General features: G+C 35.0%; 2 protein-coding genes across 3 annotated transcripts in view; one reads left to right on the forward strand and one right to left on the reverse strand.

Moving 5' to 3' along the window:
• Window positions 1-17,937, forward strand: part of LOC127843769 (putative nuclease HARBI1) — a 32,866-nt gene extending 14,929 nt beyond the window's left edge. For both annotated transcript variants that reach the window (XM_052373521.1, XM_052373522.1), the window contains exon 3: window positions 7,573-17,937. In XM_052373521.1, the coding sequence (XP_052229481.1) occupies window positions 7,728-13,211 (5,484 nt within the window). In that variant the 5' untranslated portion in view covers window positions 7,573-7,727 and the 3' untranslated portion in view covers window positions 13,212-17,937. The remainder of the gene's footprint in view (window positions 1-7,572) is intronic.
• Window positions 66-6,349, reverse strand: LOC127843772 (uncharacterized). Its single transcript, XM_052373551.1, has 6 exons — window positions 6,086-6,349; window positions 5,557-5,719; window positions 5,140-5,200; window positions 4,336-4,413; window positions 3,806-3,877; window positions 66-975 (listed from the first exon to the last, which is right to left on the reverse strand). The coding sequence occupies exons 1-6, from the start codon at window positions 6,205-6,207 to the stop codon at window positions 890-892; spliced, it is 582 nt and encodes a 193-aa protein (XP_052229511.1). The 5' UTR covers window positions 6,208-6,349; the 3' UTR covers window positions 66-889.
• Window positions 17,938-22,597: the final 4,660 nt, after the last annotated feature.

The raw sequence follows: 22,597 nt of genomic DNA on the forward strand, positions 1-22,597 counted from the left end.
GACAGGGTACAACCATGCCCATGTAAAAACAAGACTGGTGCTGAAGAGGGCCTTTGGAATTTTGAAATCGAGGTAAAGGCAAGTTTATGTACAATAAAATTTATCAATGTAACATGAGTTTTAATCCCTTGTTAGACAGTTATAAAATTATTACTTTTTACATGTGAGGGTACTGTATTATACAAAATTGAAAAAAAAGCCACCTGTTAAATAGTTTTTTTCATAATGACAAATATAAAGGTCATGTCAAATATAAATTTTAATTTAATTAAACAAGCAATATTGTCTTTATAGATGTTTACACAAAAGTGGAGGATGCCTCTTATTCAAGCCACCAAAAGCTGCACAAGTTGTTAGTGTGTGCATGAAACTTCACAATCTGTGCAAGGACATGAATGTGCCCCTACCAGCCATATTTGAGGAGGACGACCATGATGACCAAGTTTACAATGGATCAGTTAATGCCAATGGTGTACAAACGCGATAAAGTGTCGTGCATTTATTCTAAAATTAGTCTTCATTAAACACCTTTGCTTGTCTATGTATAACAACAACAATTCTAGCAACAAAACAAAAAACAAAAAATAATTTGCAGGTTAAAATGTAAATTTTCAAAGATGTAAATGACAAAAGTGCATTTGAATATTTTAGAACTTACATTTATCATTCTTCAATAAAGGAGGATATTGACAATATATTTAAAGTTGTTAAATTTTTATGGTATAAACTGACATAAATATTTGCATATCATATGAGTTATATGAGTACTTGAACACTACCATTTACTTTGCTAACATTTTATGAATACTATACTATTGTTCTGGGTTGTGAGTGGGCAAATTAATGACACTGCTTATAGAACTGAAAAAAACAGTTAATCTTGTGAAGCTCATCTCGGATGTCTGCCTGTACTTGTAACTGCTGACGCATTATCTCGAGTTTCTTTTTTTTCTACCGCCAGAATTTGTTCTTCATCTGAAAAACATTTATTATTTCTTTGCATGTATGTGATAGCAATAATTTATGACAGATTGTTTACTGAATATTTCCAGCTATACTATTCATCCAAACTTTGGTATCTCGAAAACATGCAAAATCTCAATATCATTGCTTCTATTACAAGTTGTCAATTGAAACTTCTCACATGTTTTGGGGGTCATTGTGTGGGATTACTGATAAAGTTCCATAAATCTGACTTGCAATTTAGCAAGGTAGCTTACATACATAATTATGTTGATGGGATTGCATCTGGGACCTGTGTGATCAAGGTCATTGTAACTAAAAATAGAATAACTATTTTCACTCAGTTAATTGAATCTGGATCATGTGTTATTGTGCTGTAATTTTCTGATTAGGCAGCTTTTCTGCAGACCTTGATTGCAGAGTACATTTAATTCAGCTGAATTATTTGGTAAAAAATGAAATTCTTACTTCGTAGCATTGTCAAATTTCTTGTTAAATAAAAAATATTCATCAATTAGTTTGCAGGTTCACTATAGCAACTAAAGATATTCAACTTCAAATTTGTCATTTTTGACGATGCTGGAACAGCATCGTCTAAGGTTTGATAACCAGTAAAAAAAATCTTCACAATGGCGACCTACAATGGCGACCTATGTAAAAGACCGAGCCAGTCCGATTGAGATAACTCGATTTTTCAGTTACTTCCCTTGGCATTCGCCACTGCGTAGGAGATTGCTCGTTGATTTTCATTGATAACATTCTCCTAGCAGAGTTGTCGTTCGTGTTGATAAAGGTAAATATTAATAGAACAGCGTATCCTGGGGAAACAGATTCAATAAGTGTATCAGAACGTTAATTTCAAAATAGTAATTTTACATCCATTTTATTTTTATGGACCAATGAAACAACTATATAATTTCTCTATTCTGTTTGATATTTGTTCTCGATTTAGTAAAAAAATTGCGAATAAAAACATGTAAAATTAACTTTTTACGTGATCACAAAACTAAAGAATGCGAACAATTTCGAACCTGCAAATTGTAAACGCTGCACTGCTATGATATATATATATATATATATATATATATATATATATATATATATAGATAAAACAACATTTCTTTGCGTAATTGTCCGTCCCGCTAGCGCAGAGGTAAGGACGTTCGCTTTTTCACCTTTACGACACCGGTTCGATTCCCGCTCCCGGCGCAATGTTATAATTTGTCTGTTTTGTGGTCACCATTCCGGACAGGTGTTTTTTTCCGGATAATCGCACCCCCCCCCCGCAGCATTTGACCATATAAAAAAATTTAAAAGTATTTCAGTACAAAACAAATAGCTGGAAATTGCAGCTATCATTCAAAATTCGCCCCAACTGTCGTCAATCTAATCTTATTAGGTAGGAGTGCTGGACACACTCCGGGTCCCAACATTATGCAGCCTCAGCGCGGAGGTTTACTCATTACCTTGGAAAAACACAAATACACACACTGGGTGCAGCCTAGGCGCGTATAGACTCAAACAAGGCAACAAACTCAAGTGCGGGCACAATCATTTAAAATTTACATATTGAATACGATATTCTAACAGAAATTACACAACCACCTAAGTGTACATACCATGTTTAATATTTCGTTCGATTGTTAGATTTCAGCATATATATGTATAAGGTCATTTCGCTATTAGTTAACTTATCCATATGTTCGTGGGCGAACTCGGATAGTCAAGTGCTCATACGAATGAGCTCACATGGTCCGGCTATGTGCTCATACCTACTTTTGAGAATCATCATGAAGGTATTGCCATACTTAATGAACAAGAACAAGAATGTGACCCGCCTCCCAGTTTCGCTCAATGGGTCAAATTACCCACGGGTACTACTCCCCCGTATCCCTAAACTTTTTTTCGTACCAAAAATGTTTCGTACGCAAATTTTTTTTGTACCAAATTTTTTTTCGTACCCAAAATTTTCGTACCCAAATTTTTTATCGTACCCAAATGTTCGTATCAACATACACAATTGTGGTGATATAGATAAACTTAAATTGATGTTTTATATCCATCCTCTTCAAAAGCATCGTCACACCAGTACTGCCAGTACTTTGATTGTCATTACATCATATGATTGACTGATTAACAAAAAAAGGACATCATACTACAAAAATGGAAGACTTAAATTTAAATCAAAGGCATAAACTATGGTTATGGCATAAAGTATTGTCCATTTGAGTCGCGTTCTGAGAAAACTGGGCTTAATTCATGTGCGTAAAGTTTTGTCCCAGATTAGCCTGTGCAGTCCGCACAGGATAATCAGGGACGACACTTTCCGCATACATTAGATTTTTGCTAAGAAGAGACTTCATTTAAACGAAAAATGTCATAAGAGCGGAAAGTGTCGTCCCTGATAAGCCTGTGCGGACTGCACAACAGGCTAATCTGGGACAACAATTTACGCACATGCATTAAGCCCAGTTTTCTCAGAAAAAGAAACATTTGTTCGTTCCAAATATGTTGTTGTTGGTTGTATTTCTATCTGTTTTTCTGGCTTAAATATAATAGTGCATTAATATAAGCATTTTATGTAGTTATTATGGAACAATTTAAATAAAAATATTATAAAATGTTTAATTACGTTTCATTTCAGTGTGTTATTAAATACCAAGTGGGTATTAAATCGGTTAAAACAACAATTCTGTGTTTGGTTTTGAATATTTAATATATTAAGGCCATCACTAAAGTATGTAATATGCCTTTTGTACAAATACAAATTTATTTGACAAAATAACAATATTTTTAATTAAAATAACAGAGTCTGTTTCAAACCCCGCTTGTATTCCTTTACCTTTGTCTGGTGTACCTCCTTTTTCATCGACCGGAGTCTTTCTTTTTGCACATTTTGATGACTCTGACGATTCTGTTAAAAAATAATGTCATTTTGCATTTAAACAAAGAAAAGAAGTTTATAGTTAAATATGTTAATAGATAATTGTTCACGACACTACGTTACCCCTTTTGAAACATGACTAGGGATCGAACCAGATAACTCCTTGTTACAAGGCAACCACCCTACCTCATCTTTATAAAGGCTAGGTCATATAGTAAGGAATAACATGTATGCCTTATAGCTCACCCTACTGTAAGTATATTTCAACTACATATACAAGAAATATGTAATGATTTCTATAATAACAAATAATGCAAATGTTTTTTTTACAGAACTTATTTTCTTTTACCACAATGTAACTAGCTATATATGAATAATGATATAAAGATATTTGAGTGGTTATTTATTAACCCCCAAAAATATTTAATAACAATATTACGATCTGCACAAATTGAATATTCATGTGTATGCTCAAGTTATACCTTTACCTGCTTCACTTTCTTTTTCAATGTATGGCACCATTATTGCTTTAGATGCATTGTCATCTTTTGATGAACCTGGGCAATCTGAATATAAAACATAAAACAATCACTTTGTACATATTTAAAAGTTAAATACTATTCCACATTTAATTTACCAATAATACATTTTATAATTACAACTGGATTTAAGTTAAGCCTTAAATTATGAATATTATACTGTCTTGTATATTTTCTAGTATGTCAAATAACTTTAATGCATTTACTAAAGTATGTTAATGGATATCTTGCATTTAATAAAGCATGTTAATTTATATCTTAGCTTAAACAAATACAAATTAAATTTCTTATTACAGGGAGATAATACATGTATATATATATATATATATATATATATATATATATATATATATATATATATATATATATATTTTATTTGGCTACATAATGTGAGCATGACAATTCAAAAGCTATTACATGCATGTAATAATATTAACGAGGTTAAAGAAAATACATATTCAGTGAAAGATTAACCTTAAATATTTGCAAATACCTTCAGAGACGTCTTCTTTTGTAATAAAGGTCGTCTGAACTGAATTTTTTTATTGAATTGTTTTATTTTCAATTTACATCTGTTTTGCTAAAACAAGGAGGTATAATGAATTAAACTTTTAAAATAAATCAACTTTCAACAACTAACTGAGCACATTGTAATCTAAAATTATCAACACAAATGGAATGTATGACAGTAATTATTTGTGATCTATTTTTTACTACAATTGATGAAATTATACTGATTTGAAGTTATCTTACCTTTGAAGTTGTCAATTCCAGAAAATCCTTCAATAGACACCTTCGTAAGTGCACTCAGTAGCTAAAATGATGTCTTAATATCATATTTAGACTTGCCGCATTTAGGAACATAACAACTATTGTGAATAATAATGTAAAGTCTGTAGGACATGTTTTTATGATAAAGGAACATGGATCATATGACAGCCATATTACACAGTGATAATAAAGAACTCAATACATATATATCACACTGTTTTCAATGTTTTTTAATGAAAAGATGAAAACATTGATTAACATATTGCAGTTTTAATTATAAAAACACACAATATATTTTGATTTTACATAATATCCGTAATTAGTGTGACTGCATTACTTATAATCCATAAGAGGTCTTTTTAATCATGTTCACATGTACATGTAAATCATAATGTGTACCTTTTCTTGCCAGTCTTTTAGATCAGGGATGGCTGGATCTCCTCCAGTGGCCCGAGCTTCCCTTAATCTCTTCCTCTCTTGTTGCCTTATGCCAGTCTTAAGATCCGACAATTTCTTCTTGACTTCTTCCATCGATCTTTGAGTGAGTGACTGACTGTTGACACTGTTCAATTAAAAGAGTACCGTTACTGTCAAGGTTTAGCTAGCGAAAGTAAACTATGCAGATGTCAAAGATTTTGTACGTTTGTTGGGTATTCACTTACTCTGTTGTTGAACAGTAGATGTCAAATTAAAGATACTTAAAATAAATTGGCAATCAAATTGTAACATTCGTTATTATTTTTTTCCAGAGACGTAGATGTTATATACGTCTCTGTTTTTTTCAAACTCCATTAATGTATTCTAATGTAATATTATTATTATGCATTTTCGTAGAAGTATGGTCGTAAAATATGACAAATTCACGAATACAAACTAATGAGAACAATCTTGCTACCTTTGTTAGGGCCTACGTCTTTTTAAAATTTACCTTTTTGTTATCCTTTCATAAAGATCGATCTTTTCTTTATATGTCTGTTTATTTGACAGTTTTCCCTCCAATACATCTTTGTGCTCCACAAAACCGTCCACTAAAGCATTTATTTCTTGCATCGACCAATTGATCTTTCTCTTTTAACTGCTGCTTCCATGTTTGAAGTGAAATCGTTGTTTACAGACGATACTGTCAAATGCTTTCTCAAAGGTCCTCGCATTCACCGAACTCCTTTTTAGAGAGTATTGAAGCAAAGCAACTAAGTTTTCGGCTACGTTCGGTTTATAGAAACGCACTTACGCATTCGGAAAAACGTACGTAACTTTATACGTACGTAAATTTTCGTCCGTAAAGTTACGCATTGTACAAGAAACGGTCCCCTGGTAACTACCTGTTAACTATAATTAACGCAAGTAAATTGATCATCATCATCACGTAGTTAACCCAGGAATACAAATTGCGCAAGCGTAGTGAAATGTATATATATTTTATATATAAAATAATCAATTTACTGGCGTTATTTATAGTGTGTATATCGTTATGTCACCTATTTTCGCGATGTACGTTCGATTTCACATCGTTCAATTTTATTACCGAATATACTGACAATATGAAACTTAACAACTTTTTATGCCCCCCGAAGGCATATATCGGACTGTCCGTCTGTCTGTCCGTCTGCGTTTAGGTTTCGAAATATGCTCATGTCTCTTGAGATATAACCTTCATATTTGGTATGCATGTGTATATGAACAAGGCCTTTCCATACGCACACAACTTTTGACCCATGTGACCTTGACGTTGAACTTAGGGTCCGCGTTTAGGTATCGAAATCTGTGTTAAGGTTTCGAAAATTGCTCATAACTTCTATTCCCTTGAGATATAACCTTCATATTTGGTATGCATGTGTATATGGACAAGGCCTTTCCATACGCACACAAATTTTGACCCTTGTGACCTTGACGTTGAACTTAGGGTCCGCGTTTAGGTTTCAAAATCTGTGTTTAGGTTTCGAAAAATGCCCATAACTTCTATGTCCCTTGAGAAATAGCCTTCATATTTGGTATACATGTGTATATGGACAAGGCCTTTCCATACGCACACAAGTTTTTACCCCTGTGAACTTGACCTTAAACAATGGGTCCGCGATTAGGTTTCGAAATCTGCGTTTAGGTTTCGAAAAATGCTCATAACTTCTATGTCCTACAATTTTGACCCCTATGACCTTGACCTTGAACTTAGGGTCCGAGTTTAGGTTTTGAAATCTGCGTTTAGGTTTTGAAAAATGCTCATAACTTCTATCAAAGCGTTTATAGGGGGCATATGTCATCCTATGGTGACAGCTCTTGTTCAAGTTATGTAATATACCAGTCGTGATATTTAAATCAATTTAAACGAATAATTTACAAAAAGGCGGTATTTTAAAACTTTTCTTTTTTCGTCAATCTGGTTGACAGTCCCTTTAAAAGCTGCATTTGTAATTTCAGAGTTTCGCGGAGATTTAATACGCCTTTATTCAACCTCAAAAAATACTGTGTCTGTTTCCCCACTACGGGAGGGTCATGACAAACCTATCTGGGACATTTTCGTGTCGCCAATATTATGCCATATTAAACTTTAGAAAGACGGGTCTCGAAAGGAAATGAAAAACGCGATTCAACAATACAGATATATATTTTTTAAAGATGAAAAGATCAACCGACGCGTGTTTATTCAAGGAGACCCAGGCATTGGGAAAACTACATTCCTTACCAAACTTGCTCTTGACTGGTGCGATAAGGCATCTTCGCAAAAGCCTGATCACAAGGCTACATTTAGTGATGTCGATACATTGAATGACTTCCAGTTTCTCTTTCACATATCACTGAGAGATGCAATGGGTCAGCGTGAAGTGGTGGAGATGATTAAAACACAAATAATCGACATTATTTACATGGGTGATAAACGCGAAGTTATATTTAAACTTTTGCACCAAATCCTGGAACGAGAGACCTGCATCATAACTATGGATGGTTTGAACGAGTGGACTGATCCTTTGCATAAATACGTTTCACCATTAATAGCAAACTGTACAAAATGCGTATCGTTAATTTCAACACGACCATGGGTAATGGCGGATGAGCGAATCAAGGATTCTGAAATAGACAGACATTTTGAAATAAAAGGGATAACTGATCCAAAGGAGTTAACAAATAACATTCTAATCAGTCTTCACTCTGCGAAGCAAAAGACACAAACTGATTTCATTGAGTACGTTAAAGAACGTCAATTGATGCAGCTTCTTACGACACCCTGGTTGCAGACAATGTTAATAAACTTGTGGATCCACGATAGCGATTTTAAAGGTTCACTGTGTGAAATAAATTGTATTCTACTCGACCTACGTTTTAAGAAAGGAAATGCAGAGGAAGGGTACTTTAGAAAAGGTACTTCCTTTCCGTGTTTGTCGAACACGAGCTTTATTGAACCACAACGCGAGATTTTAAATGCACTTGCTAAGGCTGCATTTCATTTCACGTTTTCATCAGAGAAATCCCTCTTGTTTTCCAAACGGGAAATATTGGAGTTTATGTCCAAAGAGCAGTTTCAATTCTGCCTCGACGCTGGCTTATTGACGGTACTGTATAATTCATCGGCATCTTTAAGTAGTCCACAAATGTGTTTTCAACATGAGACGATCCAGGAATTCCTAGCTGCATTGCATATAGCACATTCAAAGACGGATGCTATAGAAAATGAACTGAGCAAAAATAAGTACAATGTATTAGAAATGAGCCAGATAATAGTTTATCTGTGCGGGCTGAACTGTGAGACAGCTAATAGACTTATTGCCCGTCTGACTGATGAAGACTTCCTCAATGACACGAACCGTGCACTAAGACGGTATATACGGCATTTTGACACTAAGTTAATGGCAGCATTTAACACTGATTATAAAACAATTCGAATCATTCGGAACTCTGAATCTTATGAGAAGGACCAGAATTCACATTTCCTAACTTTAGCATTCTTATTCCAGCGCATGATGATTGCTGGGTTCATGGAGGCTAAAGCCAGCGGTCAGAAGGATATTTGTTTGGAGTGTAAGGACTTTACTTTTAATACATATCTGAACGAGTCTGAATCAAATGCATTACACTTACTGTTAATTGGCAACGTATCCAATGTCAGAACACTTATTCTAGAAAGTAATGCAATAAAATCAAGCGAACTACTGACAGTCCTTCAACAGTCGAGGAATTGTCTTCAGCGTGTAAAGGCCAGAGTAACTCCGGAAGTACATCAAGCATTTTGTGATTTAAAGCTGAAAGAGGTACATTTTATCGGAATACTCAACGTATCGTCAATATCTGATGTTCTTGCATCCCTCACTAATTTAACGTATTTAAACATAGAAGATTCAACATTAAACGAAGAAATCCAAATCCCTGTGAAATTAAAATATTTAGATTTGACGAAAATTATATGTACTTCTGTATTCCTGCAAAGGATACTTGTAAAATTATCTTTCCTGAAACGATCTTTAGTAGTATTACAGATGTGTGATGTGAATGTAACCGATTGCAGTACATCCATATTTCAGTCAGAACTTTTGCCAATTGATATGTCAAATATCTTAGTAGACGTGAAACATGGTAGTAATGACCTGTATGGTTTGCTTCGATGTACACCTATCGTAAACATGAGCCTTCTTACGTTTGATGATACTATAGTAGCATCAGATATATTACCCACATTCAGTAAATTACGAACGCTTACGCTTAGTGGGACATATGTGGGTCGTTGTGCTTTAAAGCTACCTGAATCGTTACAAATCATCGGTACTGCGGTAGCAGAATGCTCCTCTGAGTGGCTGATCAGCTTGTTGACCAATCTTTCGGTACTAGAGCATACTGTCACATGCATCTTTGTCAACTTAGTAGTGCAATCAATTGACAAAACGTGTGGCGCTGATTCAAATACGACTATAACTGACTTGCGATCGGAACTATTGGCATGTGACATGTCTAATATAAAGATCATCGTAGAAAATGTCGGCCAAGAACTATTCGAAATATTTCGTGACACAAGTATAAATACCCTGCAACTGAGGACTGCTGAATGCTTGTCACACTCGTCAGAAATTCTTCCAACACTCAGATCATTAGAAAAACTTACCTTATGTGGGGTATATATTGGTCTTTGTTCTTTTAAGCTACCGGCATCGTTACAATACATTGGTCTTGAGGAAGGCGAATGCTCCTCTGAGTGGCTGATTAGCTTGTTGATAAATCTTTCTTCCTTAGATCATACTATCAGCTGCGCCTTTTCTAGCTTTGTATTGAATTCTGTTGACGAATCATGTTGCGCAGATCCAAATATGCATTTATCTGACCTGGGCTCAAAACTTTTGTCATGTGACATGTCTAATATTGAACTAATGGTAGAAAATGGCAGGAAAGAACTGTTTGAAATCTTTCGTTGCACAAGTATAGGGTACATGTACCTGAGAAATGCTGATTGTGTTTCACAAACATCAGACATTCTTCAAACACTAAGTAATTTAGAAAAGCTTCTTATATCGGGAACGTATATTGGCCATTGTTCCCTGAATCTGCCTGCGTCGTTACAAAGTATCAATCTCGTGGAATGCATTTGCTCCTCTGAGTGGCTAAGCAGCTTGGTGATCAAGCTATCTGCATTTAGTAATCCTGTTGTATGTCAGCTGTGGAATGTTGAAGTGCAATCAAGCGTAGACATACGCGTCGCTGATATACAGGTATCTGACTTGCGATCTACACTTTTGTCGTGTGACTTATCTAATATTGAGATTGTAGTAACCAATGGCAGCAAAGAACTGTTCGAAATATTTCATGACACAAGTTTAGGGATCCTTGATCTCAGAACTGCTGATTGTCTTTCACAAACATCAGATATTCTCCCTACACTCAGTAAATTAGAAAAGCTTCATTTTTGGGGGACGTATACTGGTCGTTTTGATCTCCAGCTGCCTGCATCGTTACATTGTGTATATCTTCAGACAGGCGAATGCTCCTCTGACTGGTTGTGCAGCTTGTTGATCATGCTTTCTACATTAAATCATCCTGTAAAGTGTGAACTACGAGACTTTATAGTGCAATCACGTGGAGCAGATTGTGGCGCTGATTCAAACATACCTGTATGTGACTTGCGATCGAAACTAGTGTCATGCGAGTTGTCTAATGTCGAGATATTAGTAAACAATGGCAGCGTGGAATTGTTTGAAATCTTTCGTGACACAAGTATAGGGACCCTGGATCTGAGAACTGCTGATTGCGTTTCACAAACATCAGACATTCTTCCAACACTCAGTAACTTAAAAAATCTACATTTATGGGGGACGTATACGGGTCGTTGTGCTCTCCAGCTGCCATCATCGTTACACGGTATTACTCTTGAGACAGGCGAATGTTCTTCTGAGTGGCTGTGCAGCTTGTTGATCAAGCTTTCTGCATTAGATACTTGTGTACATTGTACTTTGTGGAATTTTGTAGTGCAATCACGTATAGAATATTGCAGCGCTGATTCAAATATACATGTATCAGACTTGCATTCTGAACTATTGTTATGTGACATGTCTACTGTCAATATAACGGTAAAACAGGGCAGCAAGGAATTGTTTGAAATATTTCATGACACAAGTGTACAGATCCTGGACCTGAGAACTGCTGATTGTATTTCCCAAATATCAGACATTCTTTCCACACTTAGTAAATTGAAAGATCTTTATTTATGGGGTACGTATATTGGCCATTTTGCTATCGAGCTGCCTGCGTCGTTAGAATGTATCAGTCTCGTAGAATTCAACTGCTCCTATGAGTGGCTGTACAGCTTGCTGATCAATCTTTCTACATTAAATCATCCTGTTGTATGTAGGCTGTTAAAGGTGGTATTGTCATCAAGCGTAGAAGAATGCGGCGCTTTTATACAGCTATCTGACTTGCGATCGATACTTTTGTCGTGTGACTTGTCCCATATTGAGATTGTTGTAACCAATGGCAGAGAAGAACTGTTTGAAATATTTCGTGACACAAGTATATGGATCCTAGACCTTAGAACTGCTGATTGTATTTCACAAACATCAGATATTCTCCCTACACTCAGTAAATTAGAACACCTTCATTTAAGGGGGACGTATACTGGTCGTTTTGATTTCCAGCTGCCTGCATCGTTATACGGTGCATATCTTCAGGAAGGCGAATGTTCCCCGGACTGGCTGTGCGGCTTGTTGATCATGCTTTCTGCATTAGATCATCCTGTAAAGTGTGAACTGTGGCACTTTGTGTTGCAATCACATGGCGCAAATTGTGGCGCTGAGTCAAACACACCTGTATGTGAGTTGCATTCGAATTTAGTGCTATGCGATTTGTCTAATGTCGAGATATTAGTAGAAGATGGCAGCGAGGAGCTGTTTGAAATCTTTCGTGACACAAGTATAGGGATCCTCGACTTGAGAAATGATGAATGTATTTCGCAAATATCAGACATTCTCAACACACTCAGGAATCTAAAAAAGCTGTATTTAAGGGGAATATATATGGATCGATGCGATTTCCATCTGCCTGAATCTTTACAATGCATCAGTCTTGTTACAGGCGAATGCTCCCCTGAGTGGCTGTGCAGCTTGTTGATTAAGCTTTCTGCTTTAGATCATCATGTGGAGTGTCAGCTCTGGGACTTTGTAGTAATATCACGTGGAGAAAATAGCGGCTCTGATTCCAAAAAACATGTATCTGATTATCGATTGAAACTTTTGTCGTGTGACATGTCTAAAATTGAAATTGTTGTTAACAATGGAAGTAATGAACTGTTTGAACTATTTCGTAACACAAGTATAGGGACCCTGGACATAAGAAATGCTGATTGCATTTCACAAACATCAGACATTCTTCCCTCACTCAGTAAATTAGAAAAACTTCATTTATGGGGGACGTATACGGGTCGTTTATCTTTCCAGCTTCCTGCATCGTTACAATGTATCATTCTTGAGACAGGCGAATGCTCCTATGAGTGGCTGTGCAGCTTGTTTATCAATCTTTCTGCCTTAGATCATCACGTAGAGTGTAGAATGTTGAATTTTGCGTTGGAGAGAATCCTCGTGTTATAAATGTCTACATCAGATCGTCGGATAATGTGTACGCTTCGTGAATTCATACTGCAATCACGTGAAGCATATTGTGACGAGGATTCATATGTAAATGTAACTGACTTTACATATAACCTTTTGTCATATGACATGTCTAATATCCAGATATCAGTAAAACAGGGGAGCAAGGAACTGTTTGAAATATTTCGTGGCACAAGCATAGGGATACTGGACCTGAGAACTGCTGATTGTATTTCAAAAACATCAGACATTCTGCCTACACTCAGTAAATTAGAAAAACTTCATTTATGGGGAACCTATACGGGATATTGTGCTCTCCAGCTGCCTGCTTCGTTACACTGTATCATTCTTCAAACAGGTGAATGCTCCCCTGATTGGCTGTGCAGCTTGTTAATTAACCTTTCTGAATTAGATCATCATGTCGAGTGTGAGCTATGGAACTTTGTGGTACAATCACGTGGAGAAGATTGCGGCACTGATTCAAATATACATATATCTGACTTGCGATCTAAACTAGTGTCGTGTGACATGTCCAATATCGAGATAATAGTAGACAATGGCAGCAAGGAACTGTTTAAAATATTTCGTGACACAACTATAGGGATCCTGAAACTGAAAACTGCTGATTGTGTTTCACATTCATCAGATATTCTACCCACACTCAGCAAATTAGAAAAGCTATATTTATGGGGAACCTTTACGGGTCATTTTGATCTCCAGCTGCCTGCATCACTAGACTGTGTCAGTCTTCAAACAGGCGAATGTTCCTCTGAGTGGCTGTGCAGCTTGTTACTCAAACTTACTGAATTACATCATGCTGTAAGGTGTGAGCTGTGCGACTTTTTGTTGCAATCACGTGCGGAACATTGCGGCGCTGATTTAAATATGCACGTATCGGACTTACGATCTGTCTTATTGGCACTTGGCATGCCTAATATTATCATCCAGGTTAATAATGGCAGCAGGGAACTGTTTGAAATAATTCGTGACACAAGTATAGGGATCCTGGACCTGAGAACTGCTGATTGTGTTTCACATTCATCAAACATTCTACCCACACTTAAATGATTAAAGCTTTATTTATGGGGAACCTATACGGGTCATTGTGATCTACAGCTGCCTGCATCATTGAAATCTATCTGTCTTGCGTCAGGCAAATGTTCATCTGAGTGGCTGTGCAGCTTTTTAATCAAGCTTTCTGAATTAGATCATCATGTACAGTGTGAACTGTTTTTTAACGTTATGGTGCAATCACATGGAGAACATTGCGGCGCTGATTCAACTGTATTTGTATCTGACTTGCGATCTAACCTTTTGTCCTGTGACATGTCCAATATCGAGATATTGGTAGAAAATGGCAGCAAGGGATTGTTTGAAATATTTCGTGACACAAGTATTAAGATACTAGGCCTTAGAAATGATGATTGCGTTTCGCAAACGTTAGATATTCTTCCAACACTCATTAAATTAGAAAAGATTTTGTTATATGGAACGTATTTTGGTGATTGTGCTCTCCAGCTGCCTGCATCATTGCAATGTATTAGTCTTCAAACAGGCGAATGCTCCTCTGAGTGGCTGTACAGTTTGTTGATCAAACTATCTGCATTAGGTCATCCTGTAGAGTGTGAGTTGTTGAACTGTGTTGTGTTCGGAGTTGATTCAATTATAGACGAAATCTAAACTATTATTATGGGACATACCTAATGTCAAGATCTTAGTAAAAACTGGCAGAATGGAAATGTTTGAAATATTTCATAACACACTGATTGAGACCCTGTACCTGAGGACGGCTTTTTGAAAAACACCCGACATTTTTCACACAGGCAGGAAATTAGAAAAGTTTATTTTATGAGTTACCTATTATCAATGTGTTTCGTGTGAAACTGTAAATACATGCTTTCTATGTGTTTCTTTGTACTTGAATTGTATATATTTCATGTTTTCTATGTGTTTCTGCTGAAACTGTTAATATGTCTGATGTACTATGTATGTTCCTTGATATATTACAGAAACCATACGCAAACTATGTTTACATGTTTGTTGGTTACTGTTTTTACATAAATTTTGTAATACGGATAATAAATATGATGTAAGGCCTTTATGCCGTTTAAAGTGTTAATATTAATTGAATTTGATATCTGTGTGCATTTTACACTAGTTGCTTTATTTTTTGTTTGTAAATGTAAATAGCATTTTTATTTTGGAAATGTATTCCTGCTTACATTGTATGCATATACAATCATATAAAAGTATACAGAATCGCACGTAACAAACTATTTCCGGTAAAAAAAAATAGTTACTGTGGTATTTGCAAAATATATTGTGTGTTCTTGCTAGAAACGATCATTCTTTATTAATTGTTTGTTTTTAACAAATATTTTAATATTATTTAAGCTGCACATTTGTCTTCAAAGAATAAAGCCAAAGTCAGTGCTAAAATATCGTTTCAAAATATAGCTTATATTGGTAAACACACTTACGATTTATTTTTATTTACCGAAAGATTTATTGTAGTTTTAAATGGATTTTAAAGGGATCTTTTCACGCTTTGGTAAATTGACAAAATTGAAAAAAGTTGTTTCAGATTCGCAAATTTTCGTTTTAGTTATGATATTTGTGAGGAAACAGTAATACTGAACATTTACCATGGTCTAATATAGCCATTATATGCATCTTTTGACGATTTTAAAACCTAAAAATTATAAAGCGTTGCAACGCGAAACGATTGCATAATTTGGAGAGTTCTGTTTTTGTCGTTAAATTTTGTGAAACTACGAAGATTGCTTATATAAGGTATAAAATATATCAAGTTTGTGTAATCGGCGGAATAGCTCAGTAGGCTAAAGCGTTTTTACTTCAGGACTCTGGCAGGACTCCAGGGGTCACTGGTTCGAAACCTGGTCCGGGCAATGTTCTTTTCCTTTTTTTAATTTTATTCTTGATTTTTTACTGGAGCTTTTACGATCCAATGTTTACATTTATCGATATAAAGCATTTAATGAATAAGTTAAAAAATGCCAAAATCTGTGAAAAGGCCCCTTTAAACACTTCGATGAGTTAAACAGCATATGAAATATGTTATGTTACAAAGGTAGCCAAATGAAACCCATACATATGTATATACTCATATTTAGAATGATATGTTATTATTTGCTGTAGTTTAAAGGAAAATCTACGAATTTAATTGACAATGATTACTAATTGTTTTTTATGTATGATTAGTTTAAGATATTCTATATATGGAATAGTAATGGATAAGTATTGCGTGAATGGACAGGCACTGTATACTATTGAAACTGTGTTATAGTAACACCGCATTATCAAAAGTTTGAAATTAATTTTTAATCGTCTTCAAATATCATTAAAAATTATATTCATTCGACTAAGAAGTAAGTGGGTTGATCATTATCTGTTATATTGTCTGTTAAAATCATTTATGTTAACAAACAAGTGTTTATTATGTTTCTTTGTATTTGTTGTCATGTATTATGAGATCATATGCAAAAGGTCCAAGTACAAAAGATACAAATGAGTATAGGTCCCTGAAGTACGGTGGGGGAATTTTTATGCTGAATCTAAAATACACGCTCATGAAGGAGCTATATCATGAAATATTGCAGAGGTCACATGTTTAAATTTATAAGATTACTGCACAAGCTTTGATTTGCACACATAATGTTGGCCTCTCAGTATGTATATCATGAGCGCCTGTGCGTGCGTGATGTTCAGATTATTGTTTATAGATAATAATATTGATTCTGGACGTATTTACAAAGCCAAACGTTTGCGGAAATACGTTGGTGTTTTGCATGTAAAAAATGAATGTTCAAAAATGTGTACTATAATAACCCTTTATTTAAATTGCCAAACAATTACTGATGTTCTAGCAATATGTGCAAGAATTTTCAAAGCGCTATTTGATGTGTATTGCCTCGTTGATGTTATAGTTTTGCCGCGTCATGTGGTGAAGGGTCTTATGCCATATGCGCCATATGTGTCTCCAAACCTGTCTGCGAGGATGTGTATCTTTCTATAAAGATGCACAAGCTGGTCTGAAGCTACGCTGGCCGCATAAGACATAATACCCATTTTCGCATGACGAGAGTCTTGTGTTGATTTGTTATGTCAATAGACATACTTGTGATAGAATTCGATCGTTTCTAGACGTGAAGCTCAAAATGTACCTTTTTTTCGACTGAATATATAAAAATATATAAAACAACTAAATGTGTATACAATAGAATGGCGAAAAGAATGAAAACTCTTTAGAATGTAGATAAAATATAATATTGGTCAGAATAAAAGAAAGAATTTGGTAACTTGAATGCATGTTTTGATTGTATTTCATAACCATATTGTTTTGTTTTAATAGGTGATTTTGTTATTGAACGATATAATTAATCTTGATACGTTTGCATATGTTTTAATATGTGGGCAATATCGCCATACTTTTATCTCCTATCGTTCATACATATCGTTCCGGTTGCAGCGCAGGCGTAATTGCAAGGTTGCATTTTTTATCGCTTTGTGATAAATAAAGGATGTTAGCAAAGTTTCGCTTCAATTTGGCAATCATCAAGAGTGCAAGTTGCAATACCGTGTATTATTACAACTGTACAGCAAGAATAGATTATATGTTAACCTGTTCGGTTATATGTATAATATATAATATATAATTACATAACGGTGTATTTGTTCAATGCGTGAAATAAATATGTTTAATGGTTGCATGTATTTTAATTCTTTACCAATTCTACAGGAGCTAACGTTGACTATTACAATTTATGCAAGGACACGGGATGGAGGGGGGGGGGGGGGGGTAAAGTTTACAATGGAACTGTGTATATACGTATTTATACTAATAATTATTTGTTGCATGGAATTTCGCCGTTTTAAAAGCATTAATTCATATCAATACGGTCATTTAATCTCTCATAGGGCTGTGCAGTTTACTTATTGCAAATATTGACGTCATTCCTGACAGCTTCCTCAGTTTGATGAGACTGGGTGGGACGAGATCAATTTAGCCTCATTCTGTGTAATCTGTGCATATGCGTGAAGTGTCGCCCCAGGTGCTAATCTGGAACGACACTGTCCACCTAAACTGGATTTTCGCGAAGCGACTTCCGTTAAATGAAAAAATACCATGAACGCGGAAAGGGTCGTCCTAGATAAGCATGTGCGGAGATTAAAATATCATATTTTCACAGAAAGAACACCGAAAAAAACATAAAAACAAAATTATTTGGAAAATAAAATCGGCTACTATATAAACACAAAACCCACTCTGTCTCAATCATGTTTTAATACGCAAATAAAGAAAGGGTGCAAACAACAAACAACATAACAGTTAAAAAATCCTGAAAGATCCAGCTTGAGATTTCGGACAAGAAGATAAATAACACTTCCTATGATAACCATTGATGGGCAAGATATCGCATCCCCTTGCGTTCGTGTTTTCAACGAAAATTTACCGATGTTAAACCGTTTAATATAACAGGTATATAAAGAACATTATGTGAGTTTTGGATAAAGATCAAGTTTATCATGCGAGGCTTAGAACCATGTTAGCGCGAGGCTTGTTATGCTATCAAGTTTCATCTGGTAATATGATAAAATATAACACATTAGCATAACAGGTAGTACAGTGCTGACGTATAAAACGGGTCTAATCTAGTTTATCAAATCGGGTCTGGAGACTTGAAAATAACGTATCTAACTGACCAGTCGCCAAAGTATCGATCGCTCCGCCCACATTATTCGATCAGTTAATCAGATATCGATTTTTCACACACCCCTCAGCAACGCTTATCTGGCCGCCATTTTGTCCGACAAACAAAGCGTGTTGTACATATGGAATGGACGCAATTTTTAAGAGTTTACACAGATTTTGTATCAAATGCATGATCATTACTGTTCGATCATTATTCAAAATTGTAGGTGCTATACATACTTTATAAAAGGTTATTATTTTATCTTTATTTCTTGAACATATGAACGAGTACTGAGAAAACAAACACAATTAATAGTTTAACCACACCAGGTGTGTGTTCTATAAAACGTGTTATACCGTTTGATGCACAATATTATTAAGCAGTTTGGGCAACATAATAATTGCCACACGTGCTTATACATCTCAGCGTAATTGTCGATGATTAATAAATAACAGTATGTTGCGTGGATCTCAGAATGAAGGAACATTAAGGCATTGTTAGTTACTGTACACAAGAAAAGAAAACTATTTAATTACTTAAATGATTTCCAATTATATATTTATTTTCTGCGGATCATAAACAAGGGAAATCATTATAAATTGTTAAGGTTCATGGGGGGGATAAATTTCATTAAAAATTCGCTTTGGTTTTTCTTCATTCAATGTGGTACAATATGGTCAAACTATATATCATTTTAAAGCTTAAGACGGATAGAATAACATAAACACATTTTTAACATTCAATATTTGTGTGCTTTATTCATATTTTGGTTTAAAACCAATACATTTTTACACTAATTTACAAAATCTCAATCTAAAGTTAGGAAGGATATGCACTACCTTAAGTTGAATAAATACAAAGCTAGTGTTTTTCCCAGGAGGGCAAAGGGGCATGGCGCATTACTTTCAAAAAAGGCATTTTAGCGCGCAGTTTAGGCAAAAAAGGGCAAAAACGTTCCATGTTATTTGCTCCACGAAGCAGTTGTGGAAAAAATAACATATAAACAAGCACATTTAATGGTAATAGATGTATTTAACTTACTATGATTTATATTAATATATTTACCTTGCAATGAACATTTAAGTTCCATGCTGTTTCAATAAACTGTACAGCACGACAAACATAATAAAGCAATATATGCATATGAATCTGATTATACACAGATCCACTAACATATAAATGAAACCATGTTTGTCTTATCCCATTTTCTAACAATAATCTCGACAGATGTTTAAAATAACATTGCGAGTAAATTGATCTCTAACAATATGCAAACACTCGTTTCCGTGACATACATCCACCGAGTAGATTACAAATAAATAAATTATGTTGTTGCTATCTAAAACATTTTTATGTATCGTTGATTATCACAGACATTTCATTTATTCCTTCTTAATGTATAATCTCCATCGTTAGTTCGATCGTTTACGACGTTATTTGCCATTTTTGCCGAGTCACAATTTAATTCTGTATAGTCCGCCATGTTGATAAAATGTCAAATGATGTAAGCGACAGGTGCGCATAGCAACGTTATATCGTATACGCGATTAGTATTTTGTTAAATTGGTATACGTCTCGGTAATTATTTCAATAATTAGATCTAATTATCTTAAAGACGAAATTGATAAAGAATAAATTTGTTTGTGAATTTAAAAGTAATTATGCGTAAAAAAATATGTTTTGATATAACTGAATAATGCATGCAAAGCACAATTGCCACAAGAATAACATCGAGTTTTTCATCAAATGTCTCCGAAGTAATGATTATATCGTGGAGGAGTACACATTGCCGAGCGAAAAGTGCGCTTGGTATAACATAGCCTCCGGCATTATCGATTGATACTGACACGGGGTTATTCACGCATGACTAATTCACAGCTTTGGGGCAGCCAGTAAGACCTAATCGAGCACTGTTATAGATTAAATCTGCTCAATTAAATATAGTCGATTAGACGTTGACGCCTCTCGAGTAAATCAAGCACAGTCGGAGCGTCACAGACAATCAAGGAAGCTGATTTTGCGGAACAACTTAGATCGTAAGGCAAATTTCGTGGCGAAATTTGCCTTTGAAAAAAAGGGCGCGTGGCGAAATTTGCCTTTAAAAAGGGCAGCGTGGCGATCCGGGAGGGCGGCGTGGCTTTTCGCCACGCTAAAATGGCCTGGGAAAAACACTAAAAGCTATATACATATACAAGGTCAAGTTAGCAACATTTCACAGAAAATTATTGTCATAAAACAACAAATGAGTTTTTATTCAACTGCCTATTTTGGATAAATTTCCTAAACAAAGTTCTAAAAATAACTAAAACGTAACTACTTTTTAAAAATCCAGGTATGGTGGATAGTAAGAGTCACAATTCTTTTTCAAAGGCTTAACAATTTTGTTATTTACCTCTCAACCAAATTGCAAATTTAAACCATCTAAAATTGAAATAGATTGCAGACGACATATAAAATTGTAAAGAATTATAAAGAAATTGGCAAACCGATTGATTTTATATTTCGATTACTTCTACCCATTTTGAAAGCGTGGCCATCGCTGTGCTCCGTAGAAAAACGTGCAAAACAAATCGGTCGAAACCACGTGCAGTAGTGAGAAAACCGGGTATGTGTATACACATACCTGAGAAAACACAAACATATTTTGACAGTTGGTTCGCAACTAGTAAAACAACTATTAACATTAATCAGCAAGAGATCGCACTCAATAACAGAAATGACCACGTAGAGATATCATCACTTACCCTATTTCAAATATTTTCCAGCTGAAAATTGTCCCCCACACGTCTTTTTTAGTTTATTGGTATTGTTTTTTCTGGAGCCGAAGTGCATCTCACAGAATATCCATCTAACTTCCGTTGTTTTCACTTTCGTTATTAAAAACTTTGTTTAAAACAATTATTTCTCCTTTTAGATTGTTAAAGCGATGTGTTATTATATATTATCAATAGAATAGTATACCGTGATGAATTTAACGGAGTTACGTATCGATCTTTCTGTCAGTCTGTAAGCGTACTATTTTATGCGCAATAATATAAGTATGGTGATTCGACAACAATTGTAAACATTGGTGAAATGCTTCTTACATAGTTATTCTTTTGAGTGTTTTTGAGGTCTGATCGTGCAGTTTGCAAACATCAACGGAAAGATTACAATCCAATGCATTTGTCATCGTCAACCGTTTGGAATGTCAATTAGGCGATGAGTTAGTTTTTAGCATGTTTCTTTCTATGTTATGAATTTACAAATGGCTGCCCCCATGGTGATGAAATGACATGTGTTCGAGTTTTGATATTTCTAGATATGTAAACTTTTTTTACTATTTAAGCGTAACTTGCCCTCGTCAATGTCGATATTATTCACTAGTTATATAATTTTCCGCCGAAATACGTGAAATAAACAGGATTCAGATTTTTGAAAATAATGTATATTTTAGTGTTAAAATCGCTTTGTATTTTGATTGATTTTGTGGATGGTATGATACGTTGATGTACAAAATTGGTAGCAGTTTGAAGGAAAAACATCCTTTAAAGCATATATGTATACATTTTCAATGTGGCACTCTTCCTTTAGTCAAATTTGAGTTCAATGCTTGGGGTCCCATATTTTTCAAAATGAAGCCTCTACATGAACCTTAACTTAAATATTGTTTTAACTAAAGTAAAAACAACA

Source organism: Dreissena polymorpha, chromosome 9, assembly GCF_020536995.1.
Source record: "Dreissena polymorpha isolate Duluth1 chromosome 9, UMN_Dpol_1.0, whole genome shotgun sequence".
In the NCBI taxonomy this organism is placed as follows: Eukaryota; Metazoa; Mollusca; class Bivalvia; order Myida; family Dreissenidae; genus Dreissena; species Dreissena polymorpha.